General features: G+C 38.3%; 1 protein-coding gene across 2 annotated transcripts in view; it reads right to left on the bottom strand.

Annotated features, from left to right (window-relative positions):
- TDRD9 (tudor domain containing 9) overlaps positions 1 to 20,753 on the bottom strand; it is a 71,779-nt gene that overhangs the window by 27,767 nt on the left and 23,259 nt on the right. For both annotated transcript variants that reach the window (XM_074542286.1, XM_026791205.2), the window contains 10 exons: positions 20,236 to 20,457; positions 17,540 to 17,662; positions 15,157 to 15,237; positions 12,127 to 12,291; positions 7,115 to 7,218; positions 6,266 to 6,324; positions 3,388 to 3,439; positions 3,148 to 3,232; positions 1,725 to 1,782; positions 1,069 to 1,173 (listed from right to left, as the gene is read on the bottom strand). In XM_074542286.1, coding sequence (XP_074398387.1) covers positions 1,069 to 1,173; positions 1,725 to 1,782; positions 3,148 to 3,232; positions 3,388 to 3,439; positions 6,266 to 6,324; positions 7,115 to 7,218; positions 12,127 to 12,291; positions 15,157 to 15,237; positions 17,540 to 17,662; positions 20,236 to 20,457 — 1,054 coding nt within the window. The remainder of the gene's footprint in view (positions 1 to 1,068; positions 1,174 to 1,724; positions 1,783 to 3,147; positions 3,233 to 3,387; positions 3,440 to 6,265; positions 6,325 to 7,114; positions 7,219 to 12,126; positions 12,292 to 15,156; positions 15,238 to 17,539; positions 17,663 to 20,235; positions 20,458 to 20,753) is intronic.

Below are 20,753 nucleotides of genomic sequence, written 5' to 3' on the forward strand. Positions count from 1 at the left end.
TGTATATTGGGGATCATAGGTTCACAGTGAGGCCTTGGAAGGGTGTGGCTATGGTGGTGGCTTCTGTAAGAAGCTGCTGGAAACTTCCATATATCTGACAGTGCAAGGGTGTAAGGAAGAAGCAGCAGCAGAGAGAATGTGAGATGAACCAACCACAATCCCCAATTTCCATCCCTGGGTACCACCAGGGCAGAGAAGGCAGAGAAACTGGGAGTGAGTCCAAGCCTGGGAAGGAGTGGAGGGAAGCTGTTTAAGATTTAGCTTTATTTCTCATTAGCCAAGACTGATTTGTTTGGAAATAAAATGAAACTAATTTCCCCAAGCTGAGTCTGTTTTGCCTGTGATGGTAATTCCTAAGTGATCTCCCTGTCTCCAACTCAACCCTGAGCCTCCTGTCATCATTTTTCTTACTGTCCAGTTGAGGAGAGGGGATAGAGCAGCTTTGGTGGGCATCTGACACCCAGCTGTAATTGTAAAGACCTCATAATACTTAGAAACTACAGTATTTTTAGATCTGAAGATATCACTGCTATTAATTTATTTAGTATTATTTCTGACTGAAACTTAAAAAGATTTTGATATTTAAGATGACTGTCTTACTAGAAGAGACAATATGGAATCTTATTTATCCTTGTGCTATAAACATTGGTGTAAACCAGAAACACTGCTGTGGATACTTCAACTCATTAATAGTGACATATACACATGGAAGTTCATTTTTATGCTGCACCTCACAAACAGTCCATAAATACCTAGCAGTACATATCCCCCCTTTTCAAAAATGGTCTGTGATAAAAAAAAAATTGCTATTAAATACTAAATAATTCATGGTCTATGAATTTTAATACTTTTCAGTAAGATACAAAACACTCCCCTGCAAATATACTTGAGGAAAGAAAAAATCATTCACACAGAGTTGTTTCATCCCATTTTTATACCCTGACTTATCAAGTACTAATGGCCAAAATAATCTGTTCTTTTTACTATTAATACAAGAAAAAGCCAATAAAGAACTGTTCATGTAGGTCAGCTTCTAAAATTGCTTTGCATTACCTACTCTCATCTTACCTTTTCTTTGATTACAGTTTGTCTTAGATGCCCAGCAAAGCCTCAAATTTTGGTAATTAGTTTCCTTATCACAAAACAGAATTTTAGTCAAGCAGAAATCTATCACTGCAAAAAAGAAAACAATTCCTCATAGCAGTAGAAATACACAACAATAATCTGTATTATCAAAAAAGTCTGAATAACTTGAATAGCAATAAAAAGAACATCAGATTTATAAACAATTAGAGCAAAGATATTCTGAATACTAAACAAATTGCTAACAGATCTTACTACAAAAATAATAAGTCACTGTAGATGACAATCAGTAAAAGGCAATAATTTCTGCATTTATAAACTCTGTATGAAAATTTGCTTCAACTGATGCAATTATTTCAAAACATAGTCAGAATGTGATTAAAAACCTTAACTTGTGACATGAGGTCTGGCTCTGCTTGTTGCTGCATTTAAAATTACCCCTTAGTGAGGACTTAAACCAACCACCCACTCAGTAGCTCTATTTGTTCATATATTTATATTTCTCTGTTGTGAAAGAAATAATTGAACATGCCAACAGCAGTGCTTTGAACAGTGACATATCCTGGAGACCAAACCTAGCACAAGTATGGACAATATTACACACACAGTGTATAGAGAATAAAAGGATTTAGACAACTTACCATACTTAACATCAGGAACTGTTACAGAGCTCTCAGCTACATTGGTAGCTAGAATAACCTGAGTTTTGAAGCAAAAAATGAGCAAGGAATGCAAAAAATGAGCAAGGAATAAACAAAAAATTACTTGCATTAATGTTTCTACATGAAAAATCCAACTTGCTATGAAGCAATATAAATCTAATAGCAACACAGCACTTCTGCTCTGCATGGCTTAAAAGACAGCAATACCATGCAAGGACAATACAAAAGCCCTTGTACTTTCTTGTTCTGAACTCCCAAAAGTGTAATAATGTAGTGCAGCATTAGGACAGTGCAGAGGAAGAATGGAAATACTCCTTGTGTGTCGGATCTCAAGATCTCAGTCCTGAGGTGCTGAGCCACCGAGACCACCTTGAAGGGCTCGGGAGTCCTGGGATGTTGCCAGAAGTGTCTGGTGGCTGGACTTTGGTCCTACACAGGAGACGACAAGGATGAGGGCTTCACCGGGGTGAATGGTGAAGGGATTAGCTAATTAGAGGGTGAGACACAGGGTTTAGGATTTATGTACAGGGGGGTTTAGAGGAGTAAGATGGAGGAATTGGGGCGTGTCCTGTCCTCCTCCTTCTTCCTCTTCTCCTCCATCTTCTTTGGCCATGGTGGCACCTTTGGATTGGTTATTACTGAGAGTGCACCGAGTTATAAGAATAAATGGTATTGGGGAAAAATGATAAATATTGTACACGTAACAATGGGTATAAAGATAGGTGGCTGCCCGGGAGGGCAGACAGTGTGCCCATGGCTGACTGCTGAGCAGATCTCTGTTCGGCTGAAAGAACATCTTTTAGATAAACAATTAATAAACATAAAAACCGAAAGAAGAACTGAAGCCTCTTCTCGTCCTTCGATACGCGGGCTGCCCCAAGGCCACCCCGGGCCTTTCCAGGCCCCTCAAACAGCCGAGATAAACCGGACACTTGTGCCTCTGCCATAAGCAAAGATCACACCATTGGCAGCGACACTCTCTCAGTAACAGCAGATGGAGAAAACCAAGGCAGCAAAGTGACAAAGTGGGGCACGAGGTGGGACACTCTCCCATCCTGGGGCACTGCTCTGCTGCTCAGTGCCATCAGCAGCCCCTCCTGTTGTGCAGGTGCAGGAATCAACAGGCACAAACCATTCTGAAGGATAACACCAGCAGCAGGCAACAGTTCAAGGGTAACTTCCTCAAGTTATTCCATCTCTCTTGAGGTCTGCACACCAGTTAAAACAACAGCTTGGTAAGAAAAGCCATGAGTTTACACACTGAAAAACTGAAGTGCTCTGTCCTTATAAAAAGGTTTGAGTTAGAACAGCTAATATTATGTAACTACATTATTATTTGCTATTACTACTCTAGCAAAAGGTTTCACATGGTTTTAAAAAGTCATGATTTAAAAATATTTACTTTTCTGTAGCCAGGAACCGTAGCTGAAAATACTTTACTTTGTTCCTCCAATGTTGCACATGCATGAAGTGGGTACACTTGCCACCTAAAAAAAAATATATTTGTGAAATATTTACTGATGCAAGAATATTAAAGTTGATTACACTTCTGTGCTAAACTCTATTATGCACTTGAAACTCATACAGCTGAAAAACTCATATTCAGGTTTAACTGAGTTGAAACAAATGTGGTGTAACTTACCTTTGATATTTATCTGAGAGGCATGAGTGCATGTACCTTATTTCACCTAAACCTAGGGAAAAAGTAATCACGAGTTTAATTTTTCATTTTAGTCATCAGGAATAATTCAAAACCATCAACTATTAACTGCCTGTCATTATTACCTCTTTTTTACCATACAATAAAATGGTAGAAGAATTAAACAGCAAATATAATAATAAATCTCTGAAAACCAGTGAGTCAATTTTTGAAGAACCATTTGGCATTAATTTTACACTTTAAAAAAGATATAAAGGCCATTGGACAACATTCCATTATTAGTCCTTGTTTCAGCTTCTTAAAACTGACAACACATGCTGAATATCTGTCTAGTTTAGGCTAAAATTGTCTATTTCCGTCAAAACAAGCTCTTTCAAAGAGCAGAGCCAAGGTAAAAAAAAAAAAAAAAAAAAAAGAAGCAAGCTATTTCTGTCTTGGTCATCTCACCTTTGGCCATTCCAGTGCCCATTTTTTGGGGCATTAATTTCACATCAGCCAGGGGAAATCTTATGACTAAGGGATTTCTTCTATTTTCCTGAATACCTCCACAGACAAACCTTTCTGAGAAGCTTAATTTACTTCTTACTGAGACTTCAATATCAAATGCCTCATTTTCAAAATCCTCTCTCTGACTGAACTTCCATGGAGGTTGTTTTTACAATTAAAAACAACTAAAAGAAGTTTGATTCATGTTTGGCAGAGCAGACTCTGCACCATGACAGTTAATAGTAATTATTAATCAGTCTAGTAATTACTGACTAGACACAGCAGGCAGCATCTGCTGACCAGTTTCAGAAGTGACAAAGGTGTCAGAATGAAATGAGAACCAGTAACACAATCTATCTGGCAAACATACAAGGATAGTAAGGAGAGCAGGGCATGGAGAAGTGCAATAGAAAATATGGAACAGAAAAAGTGAGACCACAACACCAGCAGAACAGATAAAATAAGATCATTTGGAACATATTCATGCATGTATGTTAAGAAGATTACTCTACATTTTAACGTGGCATCACCTGTTACCTACAGAGAGGCAAGTTCTGGAACCAAAGGAGAGGTGAGTACTGAAGAATACTTACCTAAACAGAATCTAACTTGGTAGCATTGCCAAAAAAATTAAGCAGTGAACAAGACAGGCAATTACAAGGGAAAACATGGCATCCTGCTTGAGACAGCTGCAGCTCCTTTTGGAATCAGATTCTGCCCCATCACTGGGTTCCACAAAGTCAGTGGGCAAAAATCACTCAACAGCATCCTCAGCACAGCACTGCTCTTTCTGGCTGCTGCTGCACACCCAACTTCACAGGTCAGTGGGAGTGTTATTTTTAAGGTTCAAAACCCTATGCAATCATTAGCACTCAAAAAATCTGAAGCATCCTAAATGTGGATGTTAAATGTGTAAAAATAACCCAGAGCTCTGTCTCAGCTGCTGTGCTGTAAAGTGACGGCTCACCTCCCCTTTTCTCCAGTTCTGTATAAACATTTGTGAGGAAAATTTCAAGGGGTGTTGGCTAATCCTGTGTTCTGGATCAGTCTTGAGTAACCAGTTTAACACCAGACAACATCAAACACTGAACAAATAAAACACAAACCTGAGTGTACCAGCTTATTACCGCATGGGCTTTCACAAATTTACCAAATGCATTTAAACAAAATAAAACACAAAAAAAACCACACAAACCAACCAAACAAAACAAACCAAATCAAGGTGAAAGATAAAGATTTAGGATTTGAAAATGCTAAAAGGAGTAATTCCAGACTGAAGTGAAGCCTCAGAGGGGCTGAGAACGCCTGAAAACACACAGGACAAACACCAATATCAAGAGGCCAGAGGCAACAGATATGGTCTCCCTACTTTATTAATCACAAACTGGAATGGGCATTACACTGAAACATTGAAATAGTTCCTTCTAGACATGAATTTTATAGTGAAGGTAATTCCAAGAAAGGCAGCTCTAATGCCTTTTAGCTAGTGGGGAACACTCCAAGGAAAGCTGCTCTCCAAGTGCAGTGTATCTTTCAGCCCTGCCCTGGCATGCCTATTCCTAAGCTCAACACAGCAGGGAGATGACATTCATGAACATTTTACACATTTAAAATGTAAATTAAAAAGTCCTGGTAGGGACAGACTTCACTGTGTCCAAGGGACAGCTGCCCTGGACTTCAATGTGACTCACCACTTGAACATAACCAAATCTTTTCCAAGTTTTCAAATAACAAATGTTCATCTCATGAAGTAAAAGAAACCACCAGGTAACAGATTTATGATGTTCAAGAAAACTACTCTGCAGGGCAGTTACACTGCCTCTAAAATCCAGTTAGTGAGTTTAAATAAGAAATGGCAGTCAGAACCAAAGCCTACAATAATTTCTGTGCAACACAACTTAGGTTTTGCTCTCTACAGAAGACTACATGTATAGCCAGTTTTATGATCAATAACCTCTGCATCTTCATGTGTACTTTTGAGCATGACAAGCACACCAACCAATGGCCATGGAAAGAAAAACAGGAATTTGAGCTGTTACAACAATCTAAATGAAGACCACACTATACGCAGATAAGGAAAGGTCTCAAATCCTAGGAGCTTCTCCAATAATTAATAACTGCACTAAAAAAATTAGCAACTGCATTTCTGTAGTTTAACTACAGAATTAATTTTATTATTTTTAAAATACATAACATCTTCATTTTTGACTCACAGCTTTTCCAATTATTGCCACAATTAAACCAGTTGCCAAGAAAAAATGCCCCAAGAGACCTCATTTAAGTATGTGTTTAATAAATCCCTGGAAGAAGTGCCAGCAGGAGGCTCATAGATGAAAAATAACAAAAAAAGAAAGTTATTAAGACATAGCCTCACCTGGTAAAAACACGAGCACGCTGCCACGTTCCAATGTACCACTGAAATTCTTTTTCTCCCTAATAAGAAAACACAGCTTCATTAGTTTTACAGTCTCAAACTACCTCATTACCCAAAGTTATTTTATTCTGGAAGAACAAGCAGAAGTGCACACTTTTTGTAGCATGAATTATTTAAACTTCCTGAAGAAATGAGATTTCAACCATTATTTTCAACTATGCTTTCTGAAAAATGCAAGATATAAACAGTAGAACCAGAGCAATAAATTTAGTGGTTTTCTCCAAAACTATGACAAGACAAACTTTCTCATTCTGCAATGAAAATAATCAGAATTAGGTTACTTAACACACAGTGTTGGAAAAAATGGTAGAAGTAACTTTATTACATTTTCAGATGTAATATTACATCTTCAGATACTCAACATCAATTTACAAAACACAAAGCAGCAAAATCCATTATTTACTTATTTCACATGACATTAAGGCATTAAACAGTCAGTGAAAATTATTGCCTAGCTTTTATCCCTTTTCCCCATGAAATTATGTATGTTTTATGTCACACTATAAAATAATATCATTTATATTTATATAATTCTTGATTTATGTACTCCTCAGCTCTGGTCTACAGTAAAGAATATATTTTCCATATGACATGGCTGCCCTGAATAGTCACTCATGCTTCAGGGCACGAAGTGCACTTTAGGAACACTGGGTACAATTCAAACAAATACGTAAAATATTGGGCAAGTAAAAATTAAGTTTCTACTAATAACTATGGACTCTGCTGCAGCTTAATTAGCTTCTCATTTCCCCAAGAGCCACTGATTCCAGATCTTGAACTGCATCTTACCCATTGCTCCTCTTTTCCAGCTCATCAAATGACTGAATCAGAGCCACTGCCACTTGATACATTTTCTGTTCTATCACTGGCTGCCCAAGGCTCTGAAGATGAAACTGTTTGGAGAAGGAGGCAATGAGGTTAACACAGGATAACTGCCTACAAGACTGTAGTCCACACATGTATTTCCATTTCTCAAGTGCTTGCAATCCAAAATGATCCAGTACAGAAGTAACTTCACCTGATGTACTCGTTACCTTCTGAACAGATGTTTTTCTTCAAGCATCCAAAAATTCTAATGCTGAAGAAATACTTGTGATATTTACCTACTTAAGCACCAGCCCACCCTCCATTCATTTGCAGGACCTGCTCCTTATCCTGAAGTGTCAGGCACATGGGAACCGATCAGAGCTCATGGGAGCAGGGTGACAGGGAGGAATTTGTGTGGGGAAGGCAGAGTGCTGCTCACAGCTGCTATCACACAGATCTCTCTACCTGCCTCACATAAACCACGTAACTCACTCCTTCTCTGTCCGGTTTATCTCGGCTGTTTGTGAGGCCTGGAAAGGCCCGGGGTGGCCTTGGGGCAGCCCGCGTATCGAAGGACGAGAAGAGGCTTCAGTTCTTCTTTCGGTTTTTATGTTTATTAATTGTTTATCTAAAAGATGTTCTTTCAGCCACCAGAGATCTGCTCAGCAGTCAGCCATGGGCACACTGTCTCGTCCTCCGGGGCAGCCACGTATCTTTATACCCATTGTTACGTGTACAATATTTATCATTTTTCCCCAATACCATCTATTCTTATAACTCGGTGCACTCTCAGTAATAACCAATCCAAAGGTGCCACCGTGGCCAAAGAAGATGGAGGAGAAGAGGAAGAAGAAGAAGGACAGGACACGCCCCAATTCCTCCATCTTACTCCTCCAAACCCCCCTGTACATAAATCCTAAACCCTGTGTCTCACCCTCTAATTAACTAATCCCTTCACCATTCACCCTGTGAAGCCCTCATCCTTGTCGTCTCCTGTGTAGGGTTAAAGTCCAGCCACCAGACACTTCTGGCAACATTCCAGGACTCCCGAGACCCCCAAGGTGGTCTCGGAGGCTCAGCATCTCAGGACTGAGATCTTGAGATCCGACACTTCTCCTTTAAACTGTTTTTTCATTTAGTGAGTTTTGTGGTTTTGGTCCCACCCTGCCAAAGAATTACTGTTCTGTTGTACTCAACAAAGCCATGGTGATCCTGCCTACACTGTTTTCCAGCATTCTGTACAAACCCAAGGCTTTAGTATTTAAGAACACACACCATCAAGTCTTCAGAGCAAAGACAGTAACTAAATCACTTTTCAGTTTTATGCTTAACGAACTAGACCTGCTATAAAAAAGGTCTATAGCACTACATGTATTTCTCATGTAGGGAAAATGGCTTTTGATCATTGCTCACCTTTCATTCTCAGAGTTTCCCCTCACTGTAGTGCAAACTCTTTACTGAACCCAAGTGTTTCAGTGAGCTAAAATCACAGATCACTTAACTATCTAAACTATTAAAATGAAATTAGTATTTTTTCTACCACTTTCCCATTGTAAAGGAGCTCATGCCAATCACAAAAGCACAGCTCCTAGCACCAATCTGGAAACACTGATTTACATCAGCATTTGCTACTGCAACCTCAGTCCTCAGCTTGACTAACCCAGGAGAAACCTTAAAAATACTTGACTGTTTTCTTCAGTGATTTTTGCCATAATATATGTGAAAAATCTAAGCAAGTTCTCTCTTCTGGGCTGCTCCAACATGAGATTTTTTTGGTTTATATTATTCCTGCTTAAGTAACTGTCAAATTTGTCTTTTCAATTTTGCTACTGACTGTACCTTTAGCATTCTCTAACAGGACAAGGCTTCCACATCACTCCTAGTAAAAGGTAACAATGTGACAAACAGCAAATCCAAACCCCAGTCAGACCTGACTGAAATAATACAACACAATCAGAACAGCTTTTGACAGCAGCTCACAACCTTCCACCAGGACTCTGACTAGTTCCATGGACATGAAGGAGTTTTTACCTTTGCAAGCCAAAAAGGGCCTGCATTTTGCATTTTCCTTCCTTTCTTAAATTTGCATTTAATATCTCTATCACTATCCAGAACAAAAGGCAAATATTTATACATCCAGCTTTAAAACTGCTTATAGATAGAGCCTTCATGAATTTTTCATGAAACCTGTGTTTCAATGATTCCTTGGGCCTTAGAGGTCGCTGGTATGAACAAAGTCATTATTCTGTTAAAAATCCAGAACAATGTGTTCACCAAGCTCATTATGCCACAAGAAAAATAAACTAGTTTTTTGTAAGCCCATGCTCACGAATTAAGCAGCACACCCGTAAGTGACCGAGTATCTGGGCAAGGGTAAGCCAGTGCTACACTGAAAAATGTTTCTCCCTTTTTTTAATTCTTTCCTACAAATGAAGTAATTCAAGTAGAAAGCTTTGTCTCTGATTCAGCTAGATGTCTGTCTAGCCACAGCAGAGGGCTGACCGAAAACACGCATACAGAAAAAAAAATAATGACTGGCATTTTTGGTCATCTTCCAAATCACAACAGCATCAATGAACAGACAAATTATTCAAGTCAAAACTACTCCTAAAAATTTTATTTTCAAGCTTTAAAACATTATCACATGCAGAAATGAGTGATGTATTAAAGCCAAGAGGTCTGCAGGATTCATGGAAGAATTCTACATCTCTACAGTAACATCCAATTATCCTAAGATTTTTTGAGAGGGGATGAAGATTCACATCTCACAGCCAAGAGACAATGACAAACAACTAAACTGATTTTGACTGAGATGCTTTAAGAAATGATTGAAGATTTATGTAATGCAGTTTTACAGTTATTAATTTTAAAATCAAAAGTAAACTTAGAAAAATTCTGTTTATCTAAAAAGCAATGACTGCATTTACTCTTAACTGTTGTGTTCCTTCATGTAAATTTTACAGGCTTTTATAGGTGAAAATAAACCATCAAGAATTAAAGCCTGAAGCCTGTACCTCAGGCAGTTATCTAACTGATTTAGATTTTAGCATGATGAAAGATGTGCCTCAGCCTCCATATGGCAGCATTAACTCATTAACTGTCTTAATACTCACATTCCACTTTCATTTTATTAGGATGTTACACAAACCATCTCAGACCTTCCACATTTTAATTTTTTAATTGTAACTAGTATTCAGAGAAAACCTTCACACACAGCACCATAAAGAACAAGATCCAGACTAAGAATCAGTACTTTAGAATTCAATTTCATCCTTTTTTAATATAGATATTTAAAAAAAAAAAAAATCATGAGCACTTATGTGCTTCTATGGTTGCCCTAAGTCACAAGAAACATCTTGGACAAACTTACTCTCCACATCTTGCTGAAAAACAGAATGGCTATAGATAGGACAACACAAGATACAGAATCAGACGAAAACTTTAAATAAAAAACAGAAAAAATAAAGAAGTATAAAAAGGGCTAAGCACTGAAAGCAGTTCCTTTGTTCGTGATCTCTGAGGTGAAAGGTGTGCAAGTTGACATTCAGCTCCAAGTGCAGCTATGACAAATCAAATCTGACTGAAGGAAACTTCTTACTCAATTTCCTGGTTATCTTTTTGTTGTCATCATCAAAAATCTTTTACAAAACCCCATGTATTACATAATCTCCTCCCTATTATCTGACTGTGATACTAATGCATAAATGCTGATGGGCCAACTGCTATAAGCAGCTGAGTTTGTCCCCTTGTTTGCAGTAGAACTTCAATGGTTGAAGCCTTTTATTTTACCTTGCCTCTGCTGAAGCATAACCAATGCCAATATGTACACATACTACTTATGTGTACAGCATAAGCAATTATTTTCTTCTGGGCTTCCTATTTTATTTCACTATTTTATTTTCTGCAGAACTGATGGATGAAAGCTAAATAGTAACAGTGTGTTCCCCCCACTGGTGCTTTTTAAGTGCATGCCCCATCTCCTTCATTGTAATAACATTCTAACAGTGTTTTGCATTATCAAAACTGACCAATAATTACATCCACATCCCAGTTATTTTTAGACTGGGTATCATAACACAGCCTGAGTGCATTTGTTGTACTCTGCTTTAACCTGTTTATTTTGCCTTGAACCATAATATTGAAAGAGCTCACTCAAGTGAATTCCTGCCCAGCTGTTTTTCAAATGTAAAACAAACTCCTATTATAAAACCACACAAAGCAGATCACACATTTACATTCATTCTTTCATTATCTGATGTCTACAGAGATACCTGCTATAATGTCAGAAACTCTAAAAACAAAATATACAAATTACGTTCCGTGCAGTTTGTAAGCTAGATGGATAAAGCAAACACATCTTCAGCCAGCACCTACTCTCCTTAGGCATCAGAGAAGGAGTTCTCCTGCACAGCCCTCCTGGGATCTGAGAGCTATCAGTTATTTTAACATGTTTTCATTACTCAAAATTACACATTTGCCATGGTGGCTTAAATGGCTACAACAGAAATAAGCTCAAAACCACAGCATAACATCTCTGGCACTATTAAAAAAAAGAACCAGGACAGGAAAGCTTCAGATGATAGAGAAGCCAACTTGATAACATCAAAGTTCTAACCAAAAATGATTGCTTTCTCTTAATTTCACAGCACTTTCTGCCTTTGATACATAACAACAACATGAACCAACCCAGGAAATATTCCCTGATATTGTCAGCTATATTCAAAGAGATCTGTAAATCTATTTATGTTACTTTCCACACACACTTTTACACCGTTCATTTTAAATGCAACGATCAAACAAAATGCCTCATCCTAGTGAAACACTTCTGTTTCATGAAAAACTAGTCTGCTCTTAAGAAGACTCCTGTTTTATCAATTAATTCTTACCTAGAATTGTAATATAAAAGTGGCTATACGTAATTTTATTACACAGTTTTCAATTGATTATTCAAATTTCTTATTATGTCGAAAGAAATTAAATTATATTTACAATACCTGTATATCAAAAATGTGCTTCAAATCATCAAGATAATATTCTTCAACTGCAAAAGGTCTGCCTTCCACCTTAAATATGCAGACTGGATTCAAGCCATAATGAACTGGAAGTGCAAAGTAATCAGCTAGTTCTTTAGAGTTGATGGAAGCAGACATCAATATTATCTGTTAAAAAATTTACAGCAGAAAATTAAATGCAAAATTAATAAAAGCATTAATTTTAACACAAATTGTCTTGTTGCATGGAACTCTCTATTTCCTCCTCATGCTAAATGATCTAATTCTGGTTACTACAGGTATGTAACCTAAGGATATTTAAGACAATCAAATTAAATGCTTAAGATGCCCTAATCAGCACGTGGAGAGGGGCAAGCACCTGTAAGAGAATGGCTCAGGCTAGAATGCCTAGGGCAGAAAACATGGTGGAAATTCAACCAAAACCACACAGTACCCTTGATAAAGATCTCACCACCACCCAAACCAGAAATGCTGTAAAACACAAAAGCATCCCCCTTACAAAATGACAGGAAGGCAAACTAATGAAGATTGCATTGTACCATTGTGCTCAGGCACAAGGAACACATGGAAAGGGCAGGCTAAACCATGAAGTTTTCCAACATGATCCTGAAAGGAGAAATTTGAAAGGACATAATTCTGCAAATATATGAAATCTGTCCCACTACAGCATGGACTGCCTCACGGCTCCACAGATAGTGACTCACCTAAAGGCTAAATGTAACCTCTCTGAAGGCTATCCAAACAAAATCCAATCTAAATCTGCACTTACAGGCAAGGAATATTAAACTATCCCTTCTAGACAACCTTTGTAATCTGGACTCCAATCTGTGTGGAATCCTTCCAAAGGGGAAAGAAGTGACAGATTCTTCACAGAGTGCCTGAAGGGTCACACAACTGAACCAAAAGTTTGATGTAACCCCTGAAGCAAAAATTCAACGAGCACGAATCACCAACATGGCAGATGAACACATCAGGACAGATAGTAATCAAAGAAGACAGCTCAAGATCAAGCAGTCCAAAACCACTTGTACAACACAAATATATATCCAAAGACCCCCTAGATGATACCAAGAACTGCTATTAGTCACTATGGAAACTGCACTGTTGGGTTTGATCCAATAGAGCCACTCTCAGCCTCAGGTTTTCTTTCAAAATTCTATCCCAGCAAGATCAACCTCAGAACAATCCAGCTTCTGCTCTGTGATCTAAAAATAATAATCTGCAGCAGCCACCTACCAGAAAATCCAGCATCATTTACACTGGTTAGTTCAGCAGGTAGATCTTGTCCTCAGTACACCAGAATCACGCAACTAACTCCTGTCAGTGGATGCAATGTTGAATTCCCTGCTGCTTCTGAGGTTTGCAACTTCCAAACAAGGAAACTAACAGCTCACATGCATTTCATACCACCCCGAGTTAAAAATGTTTTATTTCCTCTCTTAAATAGGGCTCCTTGCACCCTTTTGTTTCATGAATCCAGGGAGATGGGAAGACATCTTCCCATCTTACATTTTCTAAATGAATTGGCCACATCAAAGCTCCCTTGCTTTACAGTTTTTTCAGAAGGGGATGAAAAGAAATGAAGTAGGAGACAATGGGCTTAGCATATAAATTCAAACTGAATAGCCCATTCCACTCTGCTCAAGGCCAGCAAGTGAGATCAAGAGTTCTCCCTTCTTCAACATAAAAAAAACTCAAAGGGACAGCCCTCCACTCTCTCAAATATAGGTCTCTCTCAGATTTGTACAATATTAAAAAACTGTCATCTGCAGAAACAACTGCAGAGAATGATATAAAGGGGAATAAAATTTTTCAGTGACAATTTCAAGAGACTGAAATGGAACTATAGAGAAAAATGAAAAAGTTGTCAGGAACCTCTTAAAGAAAAATGTTTTTTCTAACAGAAAAGATGACAGGGCCTGTAGGGATTCCTGCCATTGAAACCAACCCAATAATCAGAATAAAGGGCAAACTTCTCACAAACTCAGTTTGATCAAATTATTGCTCTTCTCTGTAGGCAGAGCCAAGTGCTAAAAACAGCTGAATAGTTTCACATAACTGTCTCTAAATCTAAAGACAAGAATTTTCTCTAAAATCTAAACCAGCATGAAAAGGGATAAAAAGTGAAAGATTTTAAGTGCACAGCCATGTCCTATGCCAAATGAAAGGGCCCTTTCAGTGACAGCATGTTTGGAAGACCTAAAGACCAAGTTTGAATCAATGTGATGGATTGCACAAAAGAACACATCATTCCTTCCAATGGCAACAAAACCAGCCAACCTAGACTTTATTTTGAACAGAAAAAAAATCACATTAAACTATTTCCTTGAAGCACTTAAGAGACATGCAGTCTCACAAAGTATCTGTAGTCCCAAACAGATGCACAGCAAGATACTGAGTTATCCTAACTCCCATCACTTTTTCTTCATTTCTAATATTTCAGGAGTTCATTACTTTGAGACCCCAAAGAGCAAATATGTCATGCTAAATGTCTGTGAACTCTGCTTTAGTACAAAGCAGAATTGCCCAGCATGCAGAGAACAACCTCAGCCAAATTTTACTACCAGTTCTGCCCAGAAATTACAGTACAGCGTTTCTGGTCTTTTGCTATTTCTTCAGATATGCTGTCCCACTTAAACAAAAAGGCTTCTTTTATTTCCAGGAGTTAATGCTACCATTTTAACCAAGAAAAAAGCACTGCCCTCAATACCCAATATGTAATTCTAGTCAAATATCCTTCGTGCAGTTTTTAGCCTTAAGCAGGCTTTAGAAACTAATGCATTTTAACATGAGGGGGAAAAAAAAAAAGAAGTCTCTCAGAACACATTACAGCAGCCAGGAAAAGAATGCCCCTTAGCTTGCTTACTTATTAGGAGTGGCAAACTAAAAAATATTTTGGTAAAAAGTAGTAACATAGCAATTTCTGGTAAATTCTTTAAAATCGGGCCTTCATAGATAAAACACATGCAACAGTTTTCTGGCAAGAAAAAGCAGAATTCAGTTTGAACCCACCTTCACATTCTGTGAATTTGTACACAACAGCTTACGGGTCACCAAGAGCAAGAAATCAATTTCTTCTGTACGCTCGTGCACCTGGAAGACATTATCCACAATTTAATTTCCATTAATTCATCCTCTTCCTTTCGACAATCTCTTACTTTCCTACTCAATTTTATGCTTTATTTTTGTAACTTGGAATAACAATACATTTTCATAGAAGAAAGCACACACCTTTTGAGTCTAGCATGCCAAGAACACTTTAAAATCCCAACAAGAGTCTTCAGATGACTACAGAACCCTTTGTGAAAATCATGTCACTCTGAAGTTAAGAAAATCTAGAAAAATGACTTAAAAAAAAAAAAAAAAAATCAATCTTGAGCGCTAACCACTGGTTGTACCAGAGCTGACAGTAAAAGAAGTCTGTGATACTGATGCTGGGTAAATCAACTATATTGTTAAGATCCTAAATGATCCAGGGACTGTTTTGGTTTGTCTGAAAACTAAGCAAATCAAATAAATGTTCCTCATTCCTAATGGCTTCCAGCTATGATCCAATGCACAACTGCTTTCTAAAACATTCATTTACAGCCAATTCTTTATATATCCTAGCACCCAAGCCTTCTGCCTGCTCCTTACAGTCATTATCCATGATGACCATATCCCTTTCTTCAATTACAGTTTAAATATTTTAAGTGCAGCAGCTTTTTCTGGAGTTCAGCCTTCACAAGTCAACATTCATGCCCTGGAGGCTAATTAGCACATTGTAATATAATGTAAAGATAAGACTTATATTCGATGCTGTCCCATTACAAAAACTAATTTAGCTAAGGTAGTTTTCAGGCTGACAGTAAGGTCTTGCTGTGAGAACCAAGATTTTCGGTCCTAGTTTGTTTAAGTATGGTCCTAAAAGTCTGCAGTACACTGAGAGGGATGAGACCTACAATTAAAAATATTGTGGAGAACATTCAGTTTTTAAAAACAGCGACTGTGGACTCAAGATCACAATCTCTGTATTAGGTGTGGAGGAAAAGGTGGTACATGAGCAATAGGAGGGACCAGAACCCTGGCTGGGGAAGAAAAAAACCAACAGTCTTGACAGAGGGATGCTGCTGAAAGAAGTGGTACAAACCAATAACATTAGTTCAAATTACAGCTCCCAAGAAAGTTTGAAAAACCACTGCATAAATCCACTCTCCTCTGTAAGGAGCGAAAAACTTTATTCATTTTCATATCTAGTGAATAAATCTTAAAACTAAAGGAACAGTAACACTTTATGTGTGTACTTTCTGTGGCTCAGCTTTTGAATCTACATTTAACCTAAATTTCCTCACTAGAAGAAATATTATGGTTTCCAACACTCTGCTAATACACTGGAGGGCTCAAATATTTTCCATTAAAGCATCCTAAGGATACAATTCCTTAGGCTCTGGGGGTTTTTTGTTCTTTTTCTGTTTGAATTGAAGTATTAAATTTTCCTTATACAAAAATATAACTACTTTCTCAGTCTTTTCCAGGTTTCCAGTGTACCATCTCAAGTGCAGTCATGAAGCCTTGTTACTGTAATAGTACACTAACTAATGTCTCCCTGATCCTCAAATATCCAATTAAAGTAGCTCTCAGCTACAATGCCAGTCACAGGATAAAAATTAAAAACGGCACTTATAAAAAATACAAGCTAAAACAAAACACACAGAAAAAAAAAATACCAAAAAGCCAACCAAAATGAACCAAAAACTCTCCAGAAAAAAAACAAAACCAAAACTCCAAACCCCTAAGTCCTCTTCTGTATCCCTACATCCCAAGATGTTGTACATCCTACATGAGATTTACATTCATGATCTGTGACAGCACAATTTCTCATCTGACTGTGATTAAAAGTCAAATATTGCTTTCCATATAAAAGAAGCATATACACATGTAAAAATATACAAATTACAGGTGCATTTTCTTTAGCTTCTTAGTGAAGTGACAGCAACAATAATGAATCCTCATGAGTGAACCATACCCACGACCAGGAGACAGAACTTCCACAGAGATATTTTTCAGGACATCCCTGAAGAATAAAGACATTTTAATATCCCAGTGAGTGAAAAGTAGCTGCCTCCTCCTGACAGTCCTAGCTGCACAGGTTCTTGAGCTCCACAGGACTGATTTCAAAAAACATTTCAAGGCATCTATATTAAAAATTAAGGACTCCCAAAAACCCTCCCCACACCTTCAATTCCAAACTTGGTGCTCAAAGGAACGCAGACAAGCCTATTTCAGTAAGTGTTACCTTAGACAACTTATATAAAATACTTTTAAAAGCAGATGTCTGCATTTCTCTTTTCTTGCGTGGTAAGAGAAAAAAGAGGTTTTATTATTATGAAAATTAAACTTACTCCCAGCAACTTACTTCATCAATGAAAATGTGTGTGAACTGAGTTAGGCTCCTGGCAGAAACGATTTTCTGAAGAAGAACTCCAGTTGTCATATACAGCAACCTCGTCTCCTTTGTTGAAACGTTCTCTAAACTTAACTAACAAGAGTAAGAAAAATACACACTAGCTGAAAACATATTTATTGTAGTTACAGAAGCATGCACATGAAAGAACTCCAAAAATCAAACACAGTGTAAAGTCATCAAAATTATTTACTCCCACTTGAACAAGTCTCCATACAAAAATGGTCTTAGCAGAACCAATTAACTGGTTTTTCTTTGGGAGAAGTTTCCAAAACATTTAAAACTCCTAAGTTTTATGAAGTGACAAAATTCCTTGCTGGGGACTTGAGACTGAGAATTCTTCAAAGACTTCTAAAGGTACATGCACACACCATCCTTTCCACTGTGATATAAAGAGCAAGAAAGAGATTCTGCCAAAATGTAGTTTGCTGACAGGATGGGAAGGGAAAGAGGTTTAAGTTATCATCAAGACCAGGCACCTTACTTCTGAGAGAAAGGTTCTACAACCCAATATGAAATAGATTTTTGCTTTCTAACATACTTGTGTACCTTCAGCTATCTCAGGTGTAGCCTGCCCAGTGCTGGGAGCACCTTGTGCAGCTTTGGACCAGCCCAGGGCAGACACAAGTGCACTCCACCATTTCCCTCTGCTTCTGCTCAGCTCACACAAGTGCTGGTGAGACAGCACAGCACATCCACACACACTGTCCTGAAGACAGTCTGGAAGCACAGTTTCATTTTAAGTCTTTGACACTCAATAGACTAATGAATCAATTTAGCAATTTAATTACAAATTAATTTAAAGTACCAAAACCCACAAAGGCTTTACATATAAATTACTTTGAAAAAACAACATACATAACTGTCTTGGTTTTTGCTGGGATAGAGGTAATTTCTTCTTAGTAGCTGGTACAGCGCTGTGTTTTGGGGATTTAGTATGAGAATAATGTTGATAACACTGGTGTTTTGGTTACTGCTGTCATGTTTATGATGTGGCACAGAAGAAAACAGATATGGGATAATAGATGAAGTGGAAGCCTGATACATAAGAGTCATGCTATGAACAGCTCTGTCACTCTCAGTTAAAAATCAAACCCCTCCAGAGCTGAAAACTGTAAAAAATTAGATTTAGGGGTAACAACACCTAACACACCTAAAAGGCATACACAGCATATTAGGAAGCAACCTAAAGCTGCAGACCTATGAAAAACACAAACCCCCAAATGCATGCTAGCAAACATACACTTTTTACCCTAAGTGCAAGACAGGAAGAAACAACAAGAAGCAGAATGAAGCGGAGGGGAAGAAGAGCCCAGCTGTCGGATCTCAAGATCTCAGTCCTGAGATGCTGAGCCACCGAGACCACCTTGGGGGCTCGGGAGTCCTGGGATGTTGCCAGAAGTGTCTGGTGGCTGGACTTTAACCCTACACAGGAGACAACAAGGATGAGGGCTTCACTGGGGTGAATGGTGAAGGGATTAGTTAATTAGAGGGTGAGACACAGGGTTTAGGATTTATGTACAGGGGGGTTTAGAGGAGTAAGATGGAGGAATTGGGGCGTGTCCTGTCCTCCTTCTTCTTCCTCCTCTCCTCCATCTTCTTTGGCCACGGTGGCACCTTTGGATTGGTTATTACTAAGAGTACACCGAGTTATAAGAATAGATGGTATTGGGGAAAAATGATAAATATTGTACACGTAACAAAGGGTATAAAGATACGTGGCTGCCCGGGAGGGCAGACAGTGTGCTCATGGCTGACTGCTGAGCAGATCTTTGTTTGGCTGAAAGAACATCTTTTAGATAAACAATTAATAAACATAAAACCAGAAAGAAGAACTGAAGCCTCTTCTCGTCCTTCGATACGCGGGCTGCCCCAAGGCCACTCCGGGCCACTCCAGGCCCCTCAAACAGCCGAGATAAACCGGACACCCAGCAAATACTGCTCTGAGCAAAGCATTCCAGAAGCAGAGAATTCTCCACGAACTGTCCCACTGCCAGCTGGCTGAGGAACCAGAGCAGCTCACGCAGAGACAGCTGTGGCCAACCCAACTATGAAACCACCACCACTGCAGCTCAGTGTGGCTGCTGACAAGGAGCTGATCACAGCACCAGGAGCTGTGTCAGAAGAGGATGCGACATCAAGGAGGGACAGAACTGGGCTTGAAGGTGAGCAGAACAAAGCAAAAGGAAGAGACTGAGTTAAGAGGAAAAACTAGTTTGAGTTTTTCACATGTTAAAAAAGAACAACAGACTGTTTACAGAAAAACCTGGTCATATATGCATTTAAGTGCTGACAGAGCTGACAAGTAAATGTAGTAAAGTCAAACAGATAGTACATTAATTAAGGAGCTGAGAGGAAAAATGACATAACATAGTTCTCCTGCAACAATTTCAGTGATTAATAATGTGGACATGTCTGATGCAGACACATTTTCTGTTGGAGTCTCACCAGGATTTAGAGTTGTTCAAATGTACAAGTTGATTTAATTACAATCATTTAGCAGGAGATAGATAAAAAAACAGCAATTTCACTTTAAAAGCGGATTCTCTAACATTTCTTCAGTATGCTATATATGCTTAAAAGCAATCAAGGAATGATATACAGTACTTTTTAATGCATTTTTAAATACAATTTGGATTTCCTCATACCTGGTATCCTACAAATCCCCCAAGTGTCCATGATCTTTCCTTGCTAATCCACCTGGCAAGGCTGCTGGCGCTGATTTTCCGAGGCTGGGTAACAGCAATGTTGCAGGGCATAGACCGGCTCATGCAATAATCCAAAATATACTGGGGAATCTGCGTGCTCTTTCCACTGCCAGTTGCTCCTTCCACAACCACAACTGAATTGTTTTGTATCAGAGACACTATCTGAAACAATTTTTCAAGAAAACCTCTAAGTTTACGAGTTTTAAAAGATATAAAGAACTCAAACATATAAACATATAAAAGAACTCAAAACAGGTTTCAAACAGATTTGAAGTATCAACAGCTTCCAAGCCACAAAGCAAGTTTCTTTAGAACACTGTGCCATTTTTCCTATCAGAGATAACTGGAATCCAGCAGTGCATTAGAAGATGACAGAAAAGAATATGGGCACACAGGCATGTACATATTTTACACGAATACCTATAAAGTGTAACAGCAACGTTTCTTCCTCTAAGAAG

Source organism: Zonotrichia albicollis, chromosome 6 (assembly GCF_047830755.1).
Source record: "Zonotrichia albicollis isolate bZonAlb1 chromosome 6, bZonAlb1.hap1, whole genome shotgun sequence".
Taxonomy (NCBI): Eukaryota; Metazoa; Chordata; class Aves; order Passeriformes; family Passerellidae; genus Zonotrichia; species Zonotrichia albicollis.